This window comes from Pungitius pungitius, chromosome 14 (genome assembly GCF_949316345.1).
Source record: "Pungitius pungitius chromosome 14, fPunPun2.1, whole genome shotgun sequence".
Taxonomy (NCBI): domain Eukaryota; kingdom Metazoa; phylum Chordata; class Actinopteri; order Perciformes; family Gasterosteidae; genus Pungitius; species Pungitius pungitius.
Window position 1 is genome coordinate 14,351,779 of NC_084913.1, and position 20,387 is coordinate 14,372,165.

Genomic DNA, 20,387 nt, shown 5'->3' on the forward strand with positions numbered 1-20,387 from the left:
TCAGGCATCATACTGTCTTAACGTTTATTGACAATAATTTTGAATAAATGTCACATTGAAAATCAGAAATATCAAAATACTGTACAGGCTTCATAGAACAACAATGAGATGATGAAGTGTACAGCAAATATTTCAACAATAATATATAATCGATAAAGACAATACTTTTTTACTTCTTTTTTTTTTTAGCAGTACACACATAAAATATTCCATTTCAGTATGAAAATATTATGTTAGCTGAGAAACTTACCGGCACATTTAATATAAAAGGCATATTATGGTCAATCTATGTATTTTTCTTCGTTTTTTTTGTTTGTTTGCTGTACATGAAAAAGACTGAGGACACTGAATCTATCCAGTTCTTGGGATAAGGTCACTTTCTAAATGTAATAACCGGTCACCACACATTACGCCAGTACCTAATGAAACATAGGCTCTATGGTGGATACTTTACCCCAGAACTGTGTCTGCGGAGAGGTCTGTGTCTTTGCTTCGGTGCGAATAACCCCTTTTGTTCTAATAAGTTATAATCAAATGAACCACTTCTCAAGTGTTCAGTAAATGTAACCGTTTAGTTGTTGTGATTAAATATCAAATAATTTACACTTAGTTGGCCGTATGATAGGATTCAAGAGAAGCTGAAAAAAACGGTCTCTTTCCCATATAGGAGTATTGTGATTGTGCAACTGGCTGCACAAATTAAATCCCGAGAGATTTCAACAGAATAAATTGCCATTTAGCAAAAAGGGTACCTTTAATTTACATCCGTTGATAGTTTAATCATTAAAATAATCCAGTTGTTATCTTACTCAATTTGAGATATTTCACCTGTCCATGGTTGCTCTTAAAATGGTTGTAAAGACTAAACAACCTGGTGGAACAGACCTTCCTTTATGGACAAAGGGTCGTCTAGTTGGTGTAGTTTCAGCACCGTGGACAGATCCGCTTCTACCGACACGCTTTTCTAATTTTTCAACAACAAAGTTGTGTTTAGTTCATAATTGTATATTTGTTAAACAATTGAAGATGCTCTATGAGCTTTAAACAAGACCCAGCCGTGACCCGCACCCTGGCTCTCACCGAGCGTTTTGCTTTTTTCACAACTGAACCAAACAGGCCTCCGTCACAATTTGTAACGGAACATGTCTGAATGAAATGTACATAATATGTTCCTCTTAATGACATGGCAGGTAATTATTCATATATAATACGTTCGCTTGTATGAGTGTGCGTGGTCCATCTCCCGCTCGTTTTACGGTCGGACGGTCATCTGCAGCAGCATCACCTGCCGCTTCTCGGCAGGATGGGACTTGTTGACGTGCCTCGCGAGCCCCGGGGAGCTGTAGAACGTAGACGGGCAGTGCGCGCACGTGAAGATTTGCGGCTCGCGCTCCCCGCTGCCGCTCTCCCCTCCCTGCGCGTGGAGCAAGTCCGGTCTCAGTTCTCCCCGCGGTGTTCCCGACAGTAACTCGTCCCTTACCGCGTGCCACACGCGGTGCTTGTCCCTGATCTCTACCGACGGGAAGCGTGCGCCGCACAAGTGACACGAGAACACCTGGCTCTGTCCTCCGCTCGTCTCGCGCGCCTGGCCATAAGAAGACGGGCTGGGAGACGCTCGCGCCGTCTCGTGGGCGGCCAGGTGTTTCTTCAAGTAAGCTTGTCGGCGGAACTTTTTCCCGCAGTACCGACACTCTTCCGCCTCGTCCATCGGAAGCGGGACAAACGGCAGGTCCGCGCCCTCATCCGGGCTGCCATTCAACAGAAGCCGGCTCGAGGGCGGACCGAGAGCCTCTCTAACCTGCAGGTCCGCGCACCTTCCGGCCGCGTTCCGATATTGAAGCGAGGGGTCGTAGTGAGGGCGCGCGAGGCCTTCGCCTTCAGGGCTGTCCCGCGCACGACCGTGCAGTAGCAGCAGCGAGGGCTCGCGCCTCACGCAGGAGCTGTCCGCCACCCCGGGGTGCTGATTGCCGTCTGTGCGCAGCAGCGCGTTCTCTTTGCCCTCCCTCAGCGGCTGGCCCTCGTCGGTCTGTGTCTCCCCACCGCGGCCGTTTACCGGACGAGGCTTGTGCCAGCGGCGGTGGGACGCCAGGTTGGCGGGACAGCTGAAGACTTTGTCGCACTCGGGACACCGGTACTCCACGCGCACTATGCGGGAGCACTTGTGCTGCGCGAGGGAGAACGGGTCCGGGTACTCCTCCGCACAGAGCTGGCAGATGTACTCTCCGAGCGGCTGGTTCGCGGTGCCACTGGACGACCTCTCCCGCTGTCTCCTCAGTCCGGGAAGCTCCTTCTTGATCCGCAGCCCCAACACCGGCGAGGTCGTGACCTCATCTTCGAAGGTCAGCTTTCGGTTCACTTTGGGTTTCTTCGCGGGCGGTCGGCTGAGTCTGCTGCGTTGGTCCTGCTCGAGGAACTGCTCAGAGTTCACTAGTGTCAATGGCGGGAACAGGTGACCCACCCGCGTGTCGTACCTGTCATTGTGTTCGTAGGACGGCGCGTTGCGGCTGCTGCTCGCAAGGAGCCTCTCGATGGAAGGGGACACCGGGGTCTGCGTGGATCTCACCAGGAATGGCGGTTCCGGAAACCCCGGCACCGGGGAGGAAGTGAGGCGCTTCCCGGGGAACAGCGGCTGCTGATCTCCCTCCTCGTGGTGCTGATGGTCCAGCAGTCTCGTGCCGACCGGTTTAACGGGGCTGCAGGACTGGTTCGATGTCAGGTCGCGTGGTGGTAGAGGGGGGGTGAAGAAGCACGAGAAGTCGCTGCGGGGAGTTTGACCGGCCACCTGCCTCACCTGCTCCTCGATCTCCGGTAACTGCGCAGATTCCACGTGCGGCCTCCACGCCTCTGTGGCCGCGGTGGAGTCCCCGCGGGACACTGAGAGCAGACCATCCGGAACTACATGTGGGAGCGCGCTCAACACGTCGCTCCCCCCCGCTGCCGGCCGGTCCGTCGCTTCGCACTTGTCACTGCCGCTCCTGTCTCCGTACAATGTTTCGGGTTTGTTATTACTGTTTGTTCGTGACCGGTACGACGCTGGACATCGTCGGTTTCTCTTCACCAAGAATCCTCGAGGCATGGTGGTGGTGGTGGTGGTGATGATGTTCCGCACCACCAAGCGAAAAGAACAACAACCCCTGTCTACAGCCCACTATCAAGTAGAGCTTTGAAGTGAGAGAGAGAAAGGGAGATGGGCAGCGGGAGAGAGAGAGACAGACAGAGAGAGAGAGAGAGAGAGAGAGAGAGAGAGAGAGACGCGCGCGCGCGCAGGTGTGATGATGGCACGAGAGAGAGCGGTGTCCGTGGTCACAGACTCACAAATATACACCCACAGATGCACAAAAACACGCACGTTAATGCAGGATCAGGACTCTTTAGTTGCTAATTAGGGGTTAGCCAACTTATGTATTTATTAAATATCACTCAATCAGCCGGACCGTTTTGACCTTACCAGCATTGTTATGGATAGTGTTTACTTAATAAGGCTTTTACAGAACTTGTTGGGGTTGGATAAACCCTCAAATAAAGTTTGAGGTAGTTTGTGGCTCATTGTACAAACTTAAGGGTCATCATTTTATTTTATTTTCATTGGACTACCAACGTTTTTACTCTAATAATGAGGGCCACAAACCAAACTCTTTTTTTGAAATGTTTGGACAATTGCTGTTTTTATTTTTTAGAGCTGAACAGGAAGTTTGCAATATGGTTATGAATATATTGAATAATCATAGTCGTTATAATTATTGTAATTAATTAATTAATTATCAGTCATTTGGGTTGCGGTGTGAAACACCTTTTTGGTTCCACGTTGATGGAACTTCTCGTATTTCTGGCTGAAGTGCTTGTCACCCGCATTACACCCGTGGGGGCTCCGATACATACTTTGTTTGTGGTGATGGGAGTACCTTCAAGCATATGAACCTGTGTGTGCGTGTGTGTGTTTGAATTGTTCACATCCATCACTAGAAGCTGCTCTAGCTGATAAGAGATCGAAGGGATATTCATCTATACCCCCCCACCCCCCCCACCCCCCCCTCCCAGCCATCCCCTACGGGCTTGGCCGCCCCCCCTATGCGAGCCAGGCGGTCCCAGCTCGGCCAGCGGTGCTCAGGCCAGCCGGCCTTGCTGGATATCCATCAAGGCGTGTGAGCGTGAGAACGAGCTCGGGGGCCGGGCTGCTGGCTTGACGAGGGCCGCCTGGGGGATGGAAATGAGAATAGAGCAGCGGAGGGGGGTGGAGGGCCCAACACTAAAGACTAATGAAGCACCAGCCGTGTGGACCCTTAGTTGGGTTGTTTTCCTGTCATTCAGTCAGCCGCAGAGAAACCCTGACTCAGGGTCAGTCGTTATGGAGCCGACTGACCATGAGTGACTGGGGGCCTCTGCCTTCGCAGCCTCAGTCAGATTATTTTTAATAATTTCACCCAAACCTGTTTGTATAAGAAATAATAGAATGTACAAAACATGACAGAAATCTGAAAAAACATGTGGAAACAAATAAGAAACAAAGATAAATCCTTCTCTTCATCATTCTGTTTCGCTCTCAAACCTAAAATCTATATTGTAATTATTTCACATGAGTGTATTACAGTTGCTCATAATTAACCGACTAAATTAGTGTAATTAAGACATCACAACTAGCCTCTATCTATGTTCATTGAATGGAAAGTACAACCAATGAGTGGATTGGTTATGAAGAACCCACAGTGGGAAAGAGCAGCTTTTATTTTTGTTTAAAAACAGGACAAATGTTCTCAGGGTAATGTCCTGTAAAAATATGATTTCCACAGACTTGGGGGGTGTTGACTGGGGGACATGATGTGTGTGCGCGCGTGCGCGCCTTTCGTTTGCATCGCATCGGTGCGCAGTGAGGTGGATAATCCTCCAGACTGCTGAAAATGACTCCATCGATCTGCGCTTCTCAGCCACGAGCCTTTAAGTACTGCAGTATTATCCAGTATTATCCCGCTCAGCTGTGTTCTCACATCGCGTCTGAGTGCGTGTGCACGCGCATCGAGTGTTATGGGAAAAATAAGGAAACCTGCAAAATGAAGACATTTCCCTTGTTGCCGTTTAATTATACAACTGTGCGTCGTCAATCGTTAAGTGTACGTTTCATTGAGTGCCAAGTGACGAGGGGATAATAAAAGCCCATCATTCATCCGTGAACACCTGTCCATTATTTGGGCTCGTGCTGCGTGCTCGGACTTTTGGCTCCCGCGTGGCGCTGCGTTGGGTGGCAGCAGACACGTGGTCCTCTGTCGCCATCTAGCGGTACACATTCACAGCACTCACGTGCTGACTGTTGACGTGATAAAAAGCCTCTGACTGCCGAGTGGGAGGCCCGATTTGGCCTCTGTGGGTCCAGTGAGAAGCTATTCAATTAAATGAGAATGTGTGTCCAAACTTTCTACTGGTACTGGTAATAACTAAAATTCCTGCAAAAGCAACTTAAACTGCAATTTAATCATCATTCTTCTTTTTATCATCGGTGTATATATAAATATCCTGCAACTTTTGGACGAATATAGCCAGTACCTGACTGAGCCTTTATCCCAGTAACTTCTAATCTTTTTACAAATAAAAAGTCTGAATTCTTACTTGACTTACATAGAAAAACACAAGTAAAAACAACCGAATTAACCTGGTGTTATATTATTACTATAATATTGAGTTAATATTATGTGGTGCTGGTTTGAGTTTATTTGAGTATTTAATCCCTACATCAGATTTGATTCACTGATGTGTGAACCAGTCACAAATGTAGCAGAGTGAAATAAACATTCCATCTGAAAAGTAAACACGTGAGAGTATAAAGTAGTTATAAAGTGCTCGAGTAAATCCACCCTGTCACATCCCACCACTGATTGAATCAAACTTGAAGATAAAATCTATTTCACATTCACACCATGTCGGCATAAACTGTGTTGTGCATTTTGCTGTCCGGCTAAACCACTTTTTTAGACTACAGCTGTGCTTCCTCATGAATCTGATTACCGCCACTTTATTTCTGGCTCAGGAATAATAGTGTTGACCCGAATGTTTGTCTACTTGAAAAAGTCAACGGACAAAACACAGGAACAATTACTTCCCATGACTGTACATAAATTGGAAAGCCTGCCAGACAGGCCGTCAGTCGGTCTCTTGGTTCAGGAAGTGGGGGGAGAAAAGGGGAAGGAGGGGGAGAAACAAGTAAAGCAGTGAAGCTCCACGGTGTTTCAGAGCCCATCAGATAAGAAGGAGGGGTTTCTCCACCATGCTTTCGGTCTCCGCACACTCAGCAGTTCAGAATGCAGTTTGATGAGTCATTGTTGACTTTGACCCTTTGCCATCATGTATTTTACTGTGCGGATGATTTGAGTGATTCATGGTTAGTCAATCTGTGTAACACGTGTGCGCTGGGGTCCAGAATGCCCCGGGATTCCCACAACGCACGCAAACGTGCACGGAATGGCTACATGCAGGCGTCCATACATACAGGCACGTTCACGTGTTCAATGGAGACCGCTCAAATAGCACGGACACACATATTCACGCTCATTTTAAAACGATGCTCCAATAGTACTAACCCAAAAATCATCTTACGTACCACATTATGTTTTTTGTTTTAGGATGGTGATGTGTTCTAATTGATGCAAATTCCACACGTGGTTATTGTTGTATAAATAATATTGAATCAGGTCTATCCTCGCAGAGACAGTGTAGTGATCTGGGTGAGCACGATAGTTTGTAGTTGTGGTCTATGGAAAACCACTTCCTATGGAAATGGGCGCCAGGCTGGCAGCCCATTAAACCAATGTCCTTTTACAGCTTACACACCTCTTTTGTGTTAACATTTTTCTTTCCTGTTACAAAGGGAAGAAATTGAGGTGTGAAATCTGCATGCCAGGAAAAACATCTGGCAACCCGGCTCTACATTTATTCCAGGAATTGCTCAAATGAAACTATAAGTCAAAGTTTAAAGTATTAAACAAATAGTTGTCGTATACAGTCAGCACAACTATTCACACACAACGGAAGTCACAAAAAAAAGGTGCGCACATAGTGCACGTCAATGTCATGCAGCCTATTCTCTCCACTCCAGATATCTCGTTTCCTAAATAAGCCCCTAACTGGAGATGTTTAAGAAATGCACTTCACAACAGTTTTCTGCACCGGGACTTTAACCCCCCGACTTCCCCTGGAACGTTCTGGGTGATTTCTCACTTTCGTCACTTTCAAAGAAAGGAATGCTTGCTTGTTCCCTGTGGTTCGCTGACACTATTCCTGTGTTGCACGTGCTTCTGGAGGGGGGCTCGTCTGACCACGACTTCCCCTCGCAACGAGGGAAGATTGATGCCACCTGGGTCCGAGCGGCGCTAATATCAAGTACCTTCCCTAATTGGCCACAGCAGGTCTTTGCAGAGAGGCGATCCAGTGGGTCTGTGTTCTAGGACGGGGGAGAAAGGCTGCCGTTTGGATTACCGGAATTTTTCTTCATTACAAAATGTCTGCAGAGGACTTTCAATGGTTGACTTGGTGAAATGCTCCTTCCTCTTTGTGGCCGGCCTAAACTTGTCTGTTTTTTCTGGAGAATAAGTAGCCCAACCCCCCCCCCCCAGTTCTCAAGTACCACTGTGAAACACGATACAGATCAGCATAGTTCATTTGGACATTTTTGTTTCAGTTTTCTTTGGACGCATCCCTGCTGGGAAACATTCGGTAGCGAGTTCTACAAAAACAAAAAAATCCTTCCCTTCTCCGAAATATCCCAACCATCACAAAGAGCTATAACTATCACAGGCTTGGTTACAAAATGTTATTTTCCCATTCCAGAATTCCCGGGCGGCGCACAATTTGCATGACTCAAGTTGCGTTCTGAAGAGCCGGCTGGGAGCCACCCTGGGAAAACACTCGTTACACAAGACAAATCTATTTGTACATTGTGTCATGATTGCAACTGTAGTGACTTCCTCCTGCATCTACTGCTGCCAGAGCCACATTAGGATGTTTGTCGGATACATGACGGTTGAGGTTTAACATCAACTGGTGCAGATTGTTCCTGTAATAACGCAGAGCTTCTGTTGATTCAGATCAAATTAGATCTGAACCATCACAGCACCATCATTTACACGAGTGTGCATTCGAAGAGTGGAAGATGCCCTTGTGTCTCATCGTCCAATTAGACACGACATGAAAGTAAACAAAAAATAATCTAACAAATGAAGGGCTGAGCGATGTAGATGGGTGTCGAGATTCTGTAAATGTTTCAAATGCATTTGAAATGTATGTCTCAATACACGAAGCTCTCTGCGAGCGTGTCAAACGAGTCCCTCCAGTCGGCTGTGTGCATCGCTCTCCTCCACATACCGGCCATAGGACCTTTCAAACGGAGGCTTTATTTTCACTATGACTTCTAAGCGGCGTGTGATCAGCAGGATGGCTGCATAGCATGAATTCACAATGAACTGTGCGCCGTGTGGTTTTTTCCACCCCTGCATCAGAAACTGATTGCAGATTTTATCTAAAACATGCAATAGTTGCACAGTGGGACTCAACAAATCGCAAATACCTAAATACCTAAATACCTTAACCATGCACAAGATCCTCCACAAAAACACTTTTCTGATTGTAAACAGGATTAGTTGCATGACTGTGCAGTTCAGTAAAAAATGAGCCTCCCTGTCTAACTGGTCTGCAGAAGGAACAATGGGAGGTAAAAAGGAGCCTGGAGTTTCCCTCGGGGCCTTCGGAACATCATGTTCAGCTCGCTGTTTGTTGTTTCTGAAAGGGATAGGTCACAGCCTCGCAAAGTCTCGGGGCCTTATCAGGAAACTTGGAATGCCTCCATTTTCATCAGCAGAGGAAGTGAATGACAGATCTAAGATTGGGTTATTAAAGGCACTAGCACAGAATCTGCCAGTTTAATCCTCATCTCAGTATAATATCAGCGCTGACAGCAAGACAAACAACTCATACCATTTTTATACAATATCATTTAATCGATGCACGCACCACAGTTGGGGAAAAAGCATTCAGGGGGGGGGGGGGGAATTGCCTGCAGGCCTGTTAGTTCATTCTTGCGGTTTCATGGTGTGATACGTTTGTTCAAATCAAATTGCAATCACATGTGGGATTGTGGAGGAAACTTCCACACACGCTGCAAGGACATCCCCTGCTGGTCTTCCCATCCGCTAAGCAACACTTCCTCCTGATCGAGGTGTTCAGCAGATTTAGGACTGGTCACGCAACCCCACCCAATACCAACAACACATGTGAAATCATCAGTGCTTCCAGTTGTTCTGGTTTCAGTGTTTCCCACTCTAGTGGAATTAACAGTTATTGGTGCACTGCTTTCCTTATTAGTTTGGCTGACTCAGCATTAGATACCAATACTACTAGAAAAGTATATATTTTGCATACTACATTTGTTGAGGAAACCCGTAAGTAACGACTGAATTGCTGCAGAAATGTGTGCAGCCAAGCGAAAGCCTGCTCAAGAGCACTTTGCTCTCTCGGTGACAAACCGAGGGGTGTATTTATATGTGTCTGAGTAGAAATCCCCTCATGGTGCCATCGCTCCGTGCGCTGTGTTATTCTGAGTGACAGTGTTCTGGAAATCCCCCACCTAGTCGTTAGCTCCGCCCCGCTGCAGCAGAGGGCATTAACAGCCTGCCGCACAACTCCGCCCGTAGACGACCAAGCGCTCCTCGTCCCGAATAAACAAGCCCCCATGGCCCTCCGCAGGACCAGTATATTAAACCAAATGGACTACGGCCGCGAGTCGAAAGACGGGAAGCCGGCTCCGTCGACGGAGGAGCGGCTGGACAGCGGCCTGGACTCGCTGAAGGAGGAGGAGTACCAGGCTGTGGCGGCCGAGATCCGCCTGCTGCAGCTGGAGTGCGAGCCGCCGCAGCACGGACAGGCTGCCCCGGGAGCCGGAGAGCCGCACGAATGGAAAACGCAAATCACGGAGGACGGAGACACGTAAGTCAAACCAGGAGTAACTATTTACATTTTTTTTTTAAATGTATGAGTTCTCCGAATGTAACCCTACGCGTCGGCGTGTGAAATGTCCCGAAAGAAGGCCCCGCGCGGAGGTCTCGGGGGTAATTCGACGCCTCTCTGGGGAATGCGTTACAATGCACAGGAACAGGCCCCAGCTTCGTGCTTTTTGGGGGCCTCGACGTAGAATTTGGTCTTGGCCAAAAACAAGCTTGCGGCGGTGTGACGGAAGCACGTAACGGGCTCGGTGTTGGATAACGGGCCTGCGGGCAGGCGCTGCGTCGTTGGACGTAAACAAAAGGCCATTATCAGGAGGGAATCTACTATGGCCGCGGGTCAGACTGGGAAAGTCCCAGGCGCGCCGCCAGGGAATCGGACCGACGCGCGCTCCCGTGATGCGAGGAGAAGGGGAAAAACAACAGGGGGAAAAAGCACCTTCTGGAAGACGCGTCCGCAGCTTCGGAAACGCGTTGCATATGTGAATTAATAGAAAACAATTCTGAAATTGCACCGATAATCACAGTTTTTGTTTGAGGATTTTAATTCCTGCTAATGATAATCTGGATAAATTACGCAACAATGTTAAACTTCTTTGTGAAGTTTAACATTTCCTGCACTTAATTCAGCACAAAACTGATTTTTATGTCAGTTTGTCACTGTTCAGAAGTAACGTATTAGAAAATATAATCTGCAGTGTAAACTATAGATTAGGTGGTGTTAAGTATGTCTATTATAACAGTTTTTTCCCCCATCCCTCTCCACCTCTATAGGCTGCTCCACCTGGCCATCATCCACGAGGCCAAGGACTACATCAGTACCATGATAGACCTGTCCAAGAACACAGACTTCCTCAACACACAGAATGACCAGAGACAGGTACTGAAGGGGATTATCATCACTTAGAGAATAATTCAAATGTCCTTGGACTCAGTAACTCACCTGTCCTCCACTAACTCCTTCTCGTCCTAGACTCCTCTCCACTTAGCTGTAATAACGAACCAGGCACTTGTTTGCCAGCGCCTGCTGGCGTCCGGCTGCGACCCCACGCTCGTGGACGACAGTGGGGACACACCTCTTCACATCGCCTGTCGCCACGGCAACCTGCTGTGCTTCAGCGTCCTCGTGCAGAACTGTCCTCCGGAGCATCTGTCCACGGTGATGGCTGCCTGCAACTATCACGGTGAGACTGGAACAAGGCCCAACGTTTTATGGTATTGTCCGATAAATGCTTCAGTGTTCCGCATTGAAACTCCACTTGGTTAAGTGGAACAGAAACATTTGGATTGAGCATTGAGAGACAGAAAAATGATGTTTTGACGTTATGTGAATATAATGTTCTGTCGCGGTGGCAGTAATTTCCACCCTCGGTGCATGGAAAAGAGCAGAAACCGACCATTCATAACTACCATTTAGACGAAGGAAGGGTGGGAACCAGAAGACCCATTATCCCAGAGCACTGTGGGGAGGGAAAGACTTAAGCAAGCAAGGGGAATCCCACATCCACACCATCACTTCCTGCACTGGTGTCAAATCTTTCTTTGGGGAATATTTTAAAATAGAAATTGTTAATACAGACAAAAAAAACCCGGTACAAAGGTTCTACCTGAGTACTCGGCTTTAAGATGGCAGATAATGTAAATAAACATTAAAGTTACTTTTTGTACATGCACATTATTTAGCTTTGAGACCCTTTAGCTGCCTCTGTGTCAGTCATTAAGTTCTTTCTCTGATTGTTTTCCTACAGGTCAGAACTGCCTCCACCTGGCCTCAGTCCAGGGTTTCTTGTCCCTGGTGGAGAACATGGTGGATCTCGGAGCTGACATTAACTCAAAGGTGCACACACAAAAGCTATATATGAGAAAATACACTTCCGTAGTGTCAAATTTCATAGTATACAAGTAAGGACCAGCACCCGCCTCTGGCTTACACAACCCTGCCTCCTCTCCCGTCCCGTAGGAGCAGCGGAACGGTCGCAGTGCGCTGCACCTGGCCGTGGACCAGCAGAATCTTTCGCTGGTCAAACTGCTGCTGAAGAAAGGAGCGGACCCCAACCTCCTGACCTCCGGGGGCCACACTCCCTTCCACCTCACCTACGGCCGCAATGACAACGACATTCGGAAAGAGCTCTACTCGCTGACCGACCCCGCCTTGCGGGACCTCCCCGACAGCGAGTCGGACAACAGCGAGGAAGAGGAGGACGAGTCCGACGAGGAGGTGCGTGTTGACAATGCAGAGCATTACATAAAATAAAGAAAAGCGCTCTCTGGACAAATCCTTGACCTCAGTTTTTGACCTCCGTGTGTTTGCAGGTGGGTTACGACGACATACAGTGGAACGGGCATTAGCAGCGATGGGGGTGGCGGTTACAGAGGCAGGAGGATGCGATGATGACATGGGCCCGACAGCGTTGGAGGTGGGAAGCGGCGCGTTGACAGCTGATGGACGAGTCGGCCCCGGGCCGCAGGAGGACAAACACGGCGAGCTGTGACAAGTTTTGCTCTACAATGAAGAGACGATGGATCATATTCTGTGGAAAACGCAAATCATACGTCACAGAAACCTGAAGAGAAGAACATCATCCATCCACACAGATGTACCTGCAACACCTCTGTTGTATGATATTGTAAATGCTGTGTATACAAAGATGTATTTTTTATGGAAGCTGTGAATGTGTACATTCAAGCAGGTTGTACATGTCCAGCACACACCAGTTAAATTAAAGACACTCATATTTAACAGATAAATGTGTATGTGTTCATGTGTTTGGGGGGAGGGGAGGTGGGTCACATGCATTATGGCTACATTGAAAGATTGCAGTTGGTCATTAATGGCAACTGGTTTTAGAGGGAAAATGACATTTCTTTTGGTAATGCTGCTAAAGAAAGCTCAGCCAGAACCCAACGTATAATTAACAGCACACGGTGCTACAAGGCTGCAATCACCCTTCTGTCTGTATGTCTCTGCTCTATGAAGCGCAACAGAGTTTGAGTTCTACATTCTGCAATGCATGACATGCAGAAAGGGTCTGGTAACTCATTTCCACCGAATGAGGAACCGGTGTCTAACTGGGCTTGCCACAACTCCTCGTAGCACGCACGTGTGTGTGTGTGTGTGTGTGTGCGTGCGCGCGCGTGTGCGTGCGCGCGTGCGTGCGTGCGTGCGTGCGTGCTGTAAGTAACAAAGCACACGATGTTGCAGTTATCTAAACCAGGAAGTTTTTGGGAGGGCAGGGTTGGGGACAGGACAGGAAATTCCCAGGAACTGAACACATTCTTGCTTCTTCTTCCTTCTCAAACGAACAAGAGGCTCCGGTCACACTTCTGAAAGGTTCTGATTGTAATGGAAATCGGGTCACTGTCAAGCAGCCCGCTGTGTTGGCTTCATACACTGCAACCGTTAACGTGTAATGTCAACTTGCTATTAGATGTGAATACAAACTCAAAAATAATGCATTGACAATATATATAGCTTTTTAAATCTGTTAAAACTAGGGCCGGGACTCGATTAAAAATATTAATCTAATTAATTAGAGACTTTGAAATTAATCGCATTTTAATTGCATAAATATTTGACCTGAGAACAGTGAGAAGTAATTTTTTTCACATGGATTTTTATTTTTGTTCAACCAATTCCAGCAGACAAGTGTGTTGTGTTGTGGATTCCAGCCTGAGAATCTATGAGAATTGAGTTTGGATTCAAAAGCATCAACAGGTGTGTGGTGGAACAGTGCAGGGAGATAGCAGGAAGGCTGAAGTGTGGAGGATCCTCAGTTCAAACCTGCTCTCTCAGAAGGAGGGTTTGGTTGCAGTCAGGGCTTCAAACTGTAAACTTTGAAACAGTTTTGAGGTTTAGTAAACAATCCCACGGTCTAATATGAGAAACAGACACAATGAGGCATGTGCTTGAATAGCACAAGGGAACAACTGAAGGGCTGCAGGCTCCGGCCACAACCTGCTGTCTGAAGTTGTGGGTTCATGCCCCTTCATGCAGACATCACTTCTGCTTTGAGAGAGTTTTGAGGTTTAAGTAGCAGTCTCAAGGTTAAATACGAGAAACAAAAATTTAATTTGTGCATGGTGAGGTAGTGCAGCACAAGAGCTGAGGAGCTACTGTCCTTAACCTGTAGGTTGTGGGTTCAAGCCCAGTCTTGGGTTTGAGCCTTTGGCTTTACTTCAGGTTTGAGTAGCAATCTCATGGTTAAATACAACAAACAAAGAGTTGGTTAGTGTGTGTGGTGAAGTAGCACAGCAGAAGAGCTGCTGCCACAAGCCTGCACTGCACTTGAAAGTTGTGGGTTCAAGTCCAGATGTGGAAATAGCATTTAAAAGAGTTTTAAAGTTTAACTTACATGCTCAAGGTTAAATAGGAGAATCAAAGTTGCCAAAATGTGACCAGGACTGGTAGTGTAGGGGTGCAAGAAGGAGCCGAAAGCCTCTGTAAGTGCCGCCAGTGGGTTCAAATCCCGCTCCTGCCAAGTCTTGAGTGCACTACCGCGGAGGTAGTTGTGGGGGCATTGTCCCCACTGGTTGTTTCAGAGAAGTGAACCCTGGGGGTTATGCAGGAACACAAGGCGCGTTCACTTGTGTTATGATGGCATTGTCAAGAATGATGAAGAATCTTTTGAATGATGATGAATTGACTAAATTTGATGTTAATTGCTTTGCTTTTAGCACTTATTAGCCATAGCTACATAGCCTATAGGGTTCCACCTTTTTGACGGGAGAGAAGGCCGGATGAGTCAGTAAAGATGAGCAGATGTGTCTCATTCAGTGGTCACACTGACATGAAACTTATTACAGCCTCTGAGGGCATTTTTCAAGACAATCACATGTTTGTCTACTTCAGGGCATCCTGTGGACAACCTTAAACTGACAGTCTGGCACAGGGTGTAGATTTGTTTACCCTTTTTAGTGCATCCACCCTCCAATTCCCTGTTACATTCAAATTCCCCTTTATGCAGGAAGGATGAATAGCATGGTTGATCCTCCAAGATGCACCAATCCGTCTCTGGGGCAATATCCCATTATGATTTTTTATAAATGTCAGTTACCCAAAACTAAAAAAGGATTTAGGAAGAGCCACCATGTCCCTTGAGGTGAACCCAGATAAGGTTTAAAGTACAGAAATTTGGGGCATTTGGCATTAGTGACAGGGACGTGTAGGTTGCTCCATCTAAGATCATTCCAGTCATGTCATGGGAAAAAAATATTGTGAAAAAAGTAGGGCTGTCAAATGATTAAAAAATCAAATTAATCAGAATTTTCAGTGGATTAATCATGATTAATCACCTGAATCCTAACAATTTTTTCTTTCTGAAATGCATAATAAAGATAAATAACAGGACACAGATACATAATTATCATTATTATTATCATAATTATTATTTTTTACATAAATACATGTTATTGATATTTGATTTTTAATTCATTCCAGAAAATAATCAAATCAATGTTATTTGATAAGTTAGACTGATTTCCCTGCATGGCTCTAGAAGGGTCTCGAGCCTCTGCAGTTTATCCCACTCTGCTGTGAGTTTGTGCTCCTGCGGGCTGCGATGACCAGACATGACCAGACATGTCAACCCTCCCGATGTTTCAAAGCCCCTCCCGAAAATCTCCCGGACCGACCTTTCTCCCGATTTCCACCCGAACAACAATATTGCTGCACCACCCGTCACTGGGCGCGCCGTTTCAGACCGAACAATAATAAAGGTTACACCTTGAAGTCGAGCGCGGCGATTAGAACGACTGGCGCTGCAAAGAAATCCGCTACCACCCCCCATTTCAGTGTGAAATATCCCCATACCTGGGAGGAATTAGATCGCATTGGCTTCTCTTCCTTCGCATGTTTCAGAACAGTATTACGGGTCTCTCCGATGGTCTTTCCTCTATCTCAGCGCTGCTCTTTATTTATTTTTCTTAGCAAAGCTCTGCTGGGCGGAGCTTTTCTTCTTCTCTGTTCCGCTGCGCGAGAACCGGGGGGAGGGGGAGGGGTTAGGGTCTCTGGCGCAAACGACTTGCTGAACCTGACGGCCTGACGTATGCCTGCAGGTGGCAGTAATGTGTTGTAAAGGATGAAGTGCATTCCCTAGAAGAAGAGGTTCTTTCCGGACCTGAATAATTTGTCACACTGCGCATGCGTGAAATGCGTCAAAAAAATTGACGTAATTAACAACAAACAGCTAATTAACGCCGTTAACGTGCTATTTTTGACAGCCCTAGAAAAAAGTCAAAATATGTAGGGTCAAAAAAGAAAAGATTTTTTTTAAATAGGTAAAAAAATATAAAAAAATATATGTAAGGTATAATATATGATATATAAAACACCTGCAGTGTTCATGTTGGATTTGTGTTCATATTTGGAGTAAAAGCATATTAAAGAGCTGAATCCATAAGATCTTTGGTGCTTTACAACACATACACGTGTGACACTTTTCCCCACCCACTAACATCTGGAAGTGCAAATGCTGTGGGGATATTTTACACTAAAGTGCTTTTCATACCTTTACCCAGCTGGAATGTGTTTTAGACTTTAGCAGCTTTCGATGGCAGATAAAACAAAACAATGTACCGTTTAAAATTCATACTGTCCTTCCACATAGAACTCATCACAGTAAGCTGTATTTTAGCAGAGATTGAAACCTCATGGAGAAATAAGCCAAAAATAACCATAAAAATGGACAGACAAGCTAATGCTGCGCTTTACATTTAAATGAAGTTTACATTGAAGAAAAGAAAATTGGGACACGGTTTGATAAAAACCATTGTGTTTAATAGAAGTGCAGTCATGTACAGCAGAGGGGAGGGTCGAGACACCGGGGAGAGGATGACTTCCTGTAGGGCGGGACAATGATGACTGTCTGATGGGAGGATTCCCACAGCTGTTCCCCCGAGCAAAGTGGCTAAAGCCGGTGATGAAACGGGGGGGATACACACACACCGGCGCGGCCCTGAGTAAATGCGATTGGAAGCTCTGTTGACAGAGCCTCAAGAAGCCACAGGACAAGTCCTCCAGTGGAAGAGGCGCTGTCACGCTCATCAACTAGATTCATTGAGTCTGAGCTCCATCCGGATGTATCATACGGAGGACTGATGTGAATGGCCTGCAGTACGGCTAGAAAAGAAAGGCAGGGGGGGATATTATTGGATCCAGTCAGGTCCTGGCTTATGACCAGTAAGAGTGGAGGAGGGGGTGCAGGTGGGTAACATATTCAACCCAACCTGGTAATAAGGAACAGATTGTTTCATGTGTTTCAACCTCCCTGTGTGGTACGGACAGTTCTGAACAAGATGAAAGCATCTCCTTAATGATGTTTCCTCTAGGACGAGAGTGGGAGGTTCTGTTCATCCTGTTCAGAGCATCCCTCACTCTCTCTCAGACAAAGTCACCAGGTGGACATCAATCTCAGCCTCCGACAGAATCCTGGAACGAACACACACACACACACACACACACACACACACACGTATTGAGAACACATTCAAAAACAAATGTTTTTAAAAGAGCTCTGATGCACTATTAACAGTGCCAAGACATTACCATGTTTTCACCCAGGATCATATTCCTTGCCAACTCCCTTTGAATGAGGAAAGCACTCACTTGAATTTGGATTCTTTTGTAGTAATTACTCCCACCTCCAGCTCCGAAGGCTTGAAGTCGATGGACAAAACGCTTGCCAGACATGAGATAGCCGTCTGTTTTGAGAAAAGCATGAGCAAAATAAATCTGAGAAACAAGAGCTCAGATGGGACTTTAGATGAGACTCAGATGAAACTTACGGTGTTTATATATGATAACTAAATATTACATATTACAACAATTATATTTCTACCAACGACATTAAATAGTTCATCTTTTTTTTTCAACATAGAACATTACATGTAGAGCTGTGTGACACTCTAACCTTTTTTTCATCTACCAAGGGGAGTACATTAATATCTGGCAAGTATTAACCAATATTTGAAACAGAATATCGAAGAAATCAGTTATTAGAACAATATCAGGATTCCTACAGTGCCTGGTTTGTGCAACTGATTCAATGGCTGCCAGCAAAGAGCCACTAAGCAGTTCAGTAACCTTTTAGTCTAAAGGACACAAACTCAATAACCCCGTTTTTACACCCAAAACACTTGTTGACCTTCCCTGCTAAAGATAATTTCCAAATAATTCCATGACATTTAGGTCAAGTGAGGTTGCGTGTTCGCTACCTCTATGGTCTGCTGAAAGGTCCAATCCAGTTTCTTCTTGACTTTCTTCTCCAGAAAGCTAGTGGCCTCAGTCTGTTTGACGCCAGCTGCTGTGGCCTTAAAGCCACAGTAGTAGCCGGCCGGATCGCACTTGTACAGCTGTGGACCCAACTCTTCATCCATCCCGACCAGGATCATACCTTGGAGGAAGGATGCAAGGCAAACAGAATGAAGACCGAACACCAGAAACATTGATAAACAAGCCCAATCACATGCACTTTATCTTTATCATTATTTCTTAACTTACTAACGCATAGCTTTAGCCTACTAACCTATAGCATATATTTTATTATATTTTTATCTTATTGCTGCACTATGATGTCTGTTGTCCATTATTGTACTGTCTGCTGTCATGCACCAAGTCAAATTCCATGTATGTCTGACATATGATGGCAATAAATGATTCCTGATCATCTGTTTAAACATTTGAATAAAGATCCAAACTGCACATTTTTACAAAATAAATTTCTAAATTCTTGATCATGGGCAAGACCAAGATCATGTTTCAAAGCCATAACGTATAATGTAAAATGAAGCTGCAAATATCATTTTTGGTTCAAATAATAATAAGAACTATTTACCATACCATAATAAAAGGACACACATGCACATTACTCACAGCAGCCTAGTGGCCTCATCTCAGCGTTCTGTGTGTAGACTTGGGAAAGGTCCGCCATGCGTTTGCACAACATGTCTACAGGGATCTCATAGCCATACTTATACATCCAGTTAGCTGCTTCATACCGCGCCCTCTGCACCTGAGACCTGCTATCAGCTGGACAGCGAAAGACATCAACATGGTCATCAAATGATGTAATGCTTCGCTGACCCATTACATCATTTAAAAATGATGAAAAACGTAGTAAACTAGTATTCACCATCAGATAGACAGTACATTGATTACCTGTCATTCCAGTCATAACACAGCCAATGTTCTCTGTAATTTTGAACAGATGTGTCACTGTCAAGGAGTCCAGGAGCTTGTCCTGAGAAAAAAAATTAAAAACACACAACACAAACAGAAAGATCTGAACATCACATATGCCACAAGTGTTGAATCTGGCCACATTCTTAGTGAGGACATAGAAACATAAACTTCTGTGTGTGTGTGTGTGTGTGTGTGTGTGTGTGTGTGTCTGTGCATACTGACTGGAACTTTCTTTTGCGTGACAACCACAACGCAGTCCTTCCCTCTGATCGCTACGGACGTCAGCCCTCCCTGGTTGATGGCTTTGAAGGCATACTCTGAAGACAGACAAAAGGGGAAAGGAGGGCACTTCTAAATTTTGACAATTGTGTGCAGACTTATTTCAGTTTCAATCATTACTATAGGTAGTTGTTTTAAACGCACCGTAATTTAAAACACACACAGCTATTTAAGTATTACAGTTAATACATTTGTAACACACTGGTAATGTTTGTTCTTGTTTCACTGATCTTTGGGTAACATTGGAAACAGGTCTTAAGCAAACATTTCACAGTTCAATTATGGCAACTTTAAAAAAAAGAATGCGGTAATAGAGTCGGTCGTTATACAGGTTGTTATCATTAAAACTGTGAACTAGGGGTAAGTATGTTAAGGTTATGGCTCTGACAAATGCTAATAAAAACATGGTTAAATAGTAGCATTCAAAGCTAAATCAACGTAGCCAAGACGTTAGCACAAATGTATCAAAATTAACCAATAAGTTAATGTATTACTACATAACTATATTGAATTATAGGTAAGCATTTATCAGTTGCCCATAGTGACTTTATTACGAAGTACTAACTCCTTTTCTTAATAACAACATTATGAAGGTGCTAGCTAGAGGCTGCTAGCTAACGCTAGCCTGTTAGCAGCTAGTGATGACAGAGCAGGTTGAGTTTGGTGCTTTCTTTCACGAACGTCACTCACCGACTTGGTAAAGTCTTCCCTCCGGCGAGAAGATGGTGATATGGCGGTCAAACCCTGCACTCGACCCCCGAGACATGGCGGCTGGAAATAACGTTAAACTGGTCTAGACTGAAGTTGAAACTAGAAGTGATAGGCAACAGAGGCAAAACAAGCAAATGCGTCTAACGTTACACCGGATGTGATCTCTGCGACTGGAGTGCTCCACTTCCGGGCCACCTTTGCACACGCTACAACGCTGCATTAATGCTAATGCTAAGCGATCT

The 20,387-nt window shown here is 45.7% G+C and overlaps 3 protein-coding genes across 3 annotated transcripts; 1 reads left to right on the top strand and 2 right to left on the bottom strand.

Moving 5' to 3' along the window:
- Positions 1–61: 61 nt before the first annotated feature.
- LOC119227155 (insulinoma-associated protein 2) lies at positions 62–3,247 on the bottom strand. Its single transcript, XM_037485653.2, has one exon. It carries the CDS (start codon positions 3,074–3,076, stop codon positions 1,253–1,255), a length of 1,824 nt encoding a protein of 607 aa, XP_037341550.1. The 5' UTR covers positions 3,077–3,247; the 3' UTR covers positions 62–1,252.
- A 6,303-nt stretch (positions 3,248–9,550) lies between these two features.
- Positions 9,551–12,725, top strand: nfkbiab (nuclear factor of kappa light polypeptide gene enhancer in B-cells inhibitor, alpha b). Its single transcript, XM_037487334.2, has 6 exons — positions 9,551–9,963; positions 10,752–10,857; positions 10,951–11,161; positions 11,726–11,814; positions 11,938–12,195; positions 12,291–12,725. The coding sequence occupies exons 1-6, from the start codon at positions 9,710–9,712 to the stop codon at positions 12,324–12,326; spliced, it is 954 nt and encodes a 317-aa protein (XP_037343231.1). The 5' UTR covers positions 9,551–9,709; the 3' UTR covers positions 12,327–12,725.
- Positions 12,726–16,730: 4,005 nt separating this feature from the next.
- On the bottom strand, positions 16,731–20,325 carry psma6a (proteasome 20S subunit alpha 6a). The gene is made up of 7 exons (XM_037486088.2): positions 20,125–20,325; positions 19,378–19,472; positions 19,132–19,213; positions 18,847–19,002; positions 18,189–18,367; positions 17,581–17,675; positions 16,731–17,403 (listed from the first exon to the last, which is right to left on the bottom strand). The coding sequence occupies exons 1-7, from the start codon at positions 20,198–20,200 to the stop codon at positions 17,346–17,348; spliced, it is 741 nt and encodes a 246-aa protein (XP_037341985.1). The 5' UTR covers positions 20,201–20,325; the 3' UTR covers positions 16,731–17,345.
- Between the last annotated feature and the right edge of the window lie 62 nt (positions 20,326–20,387).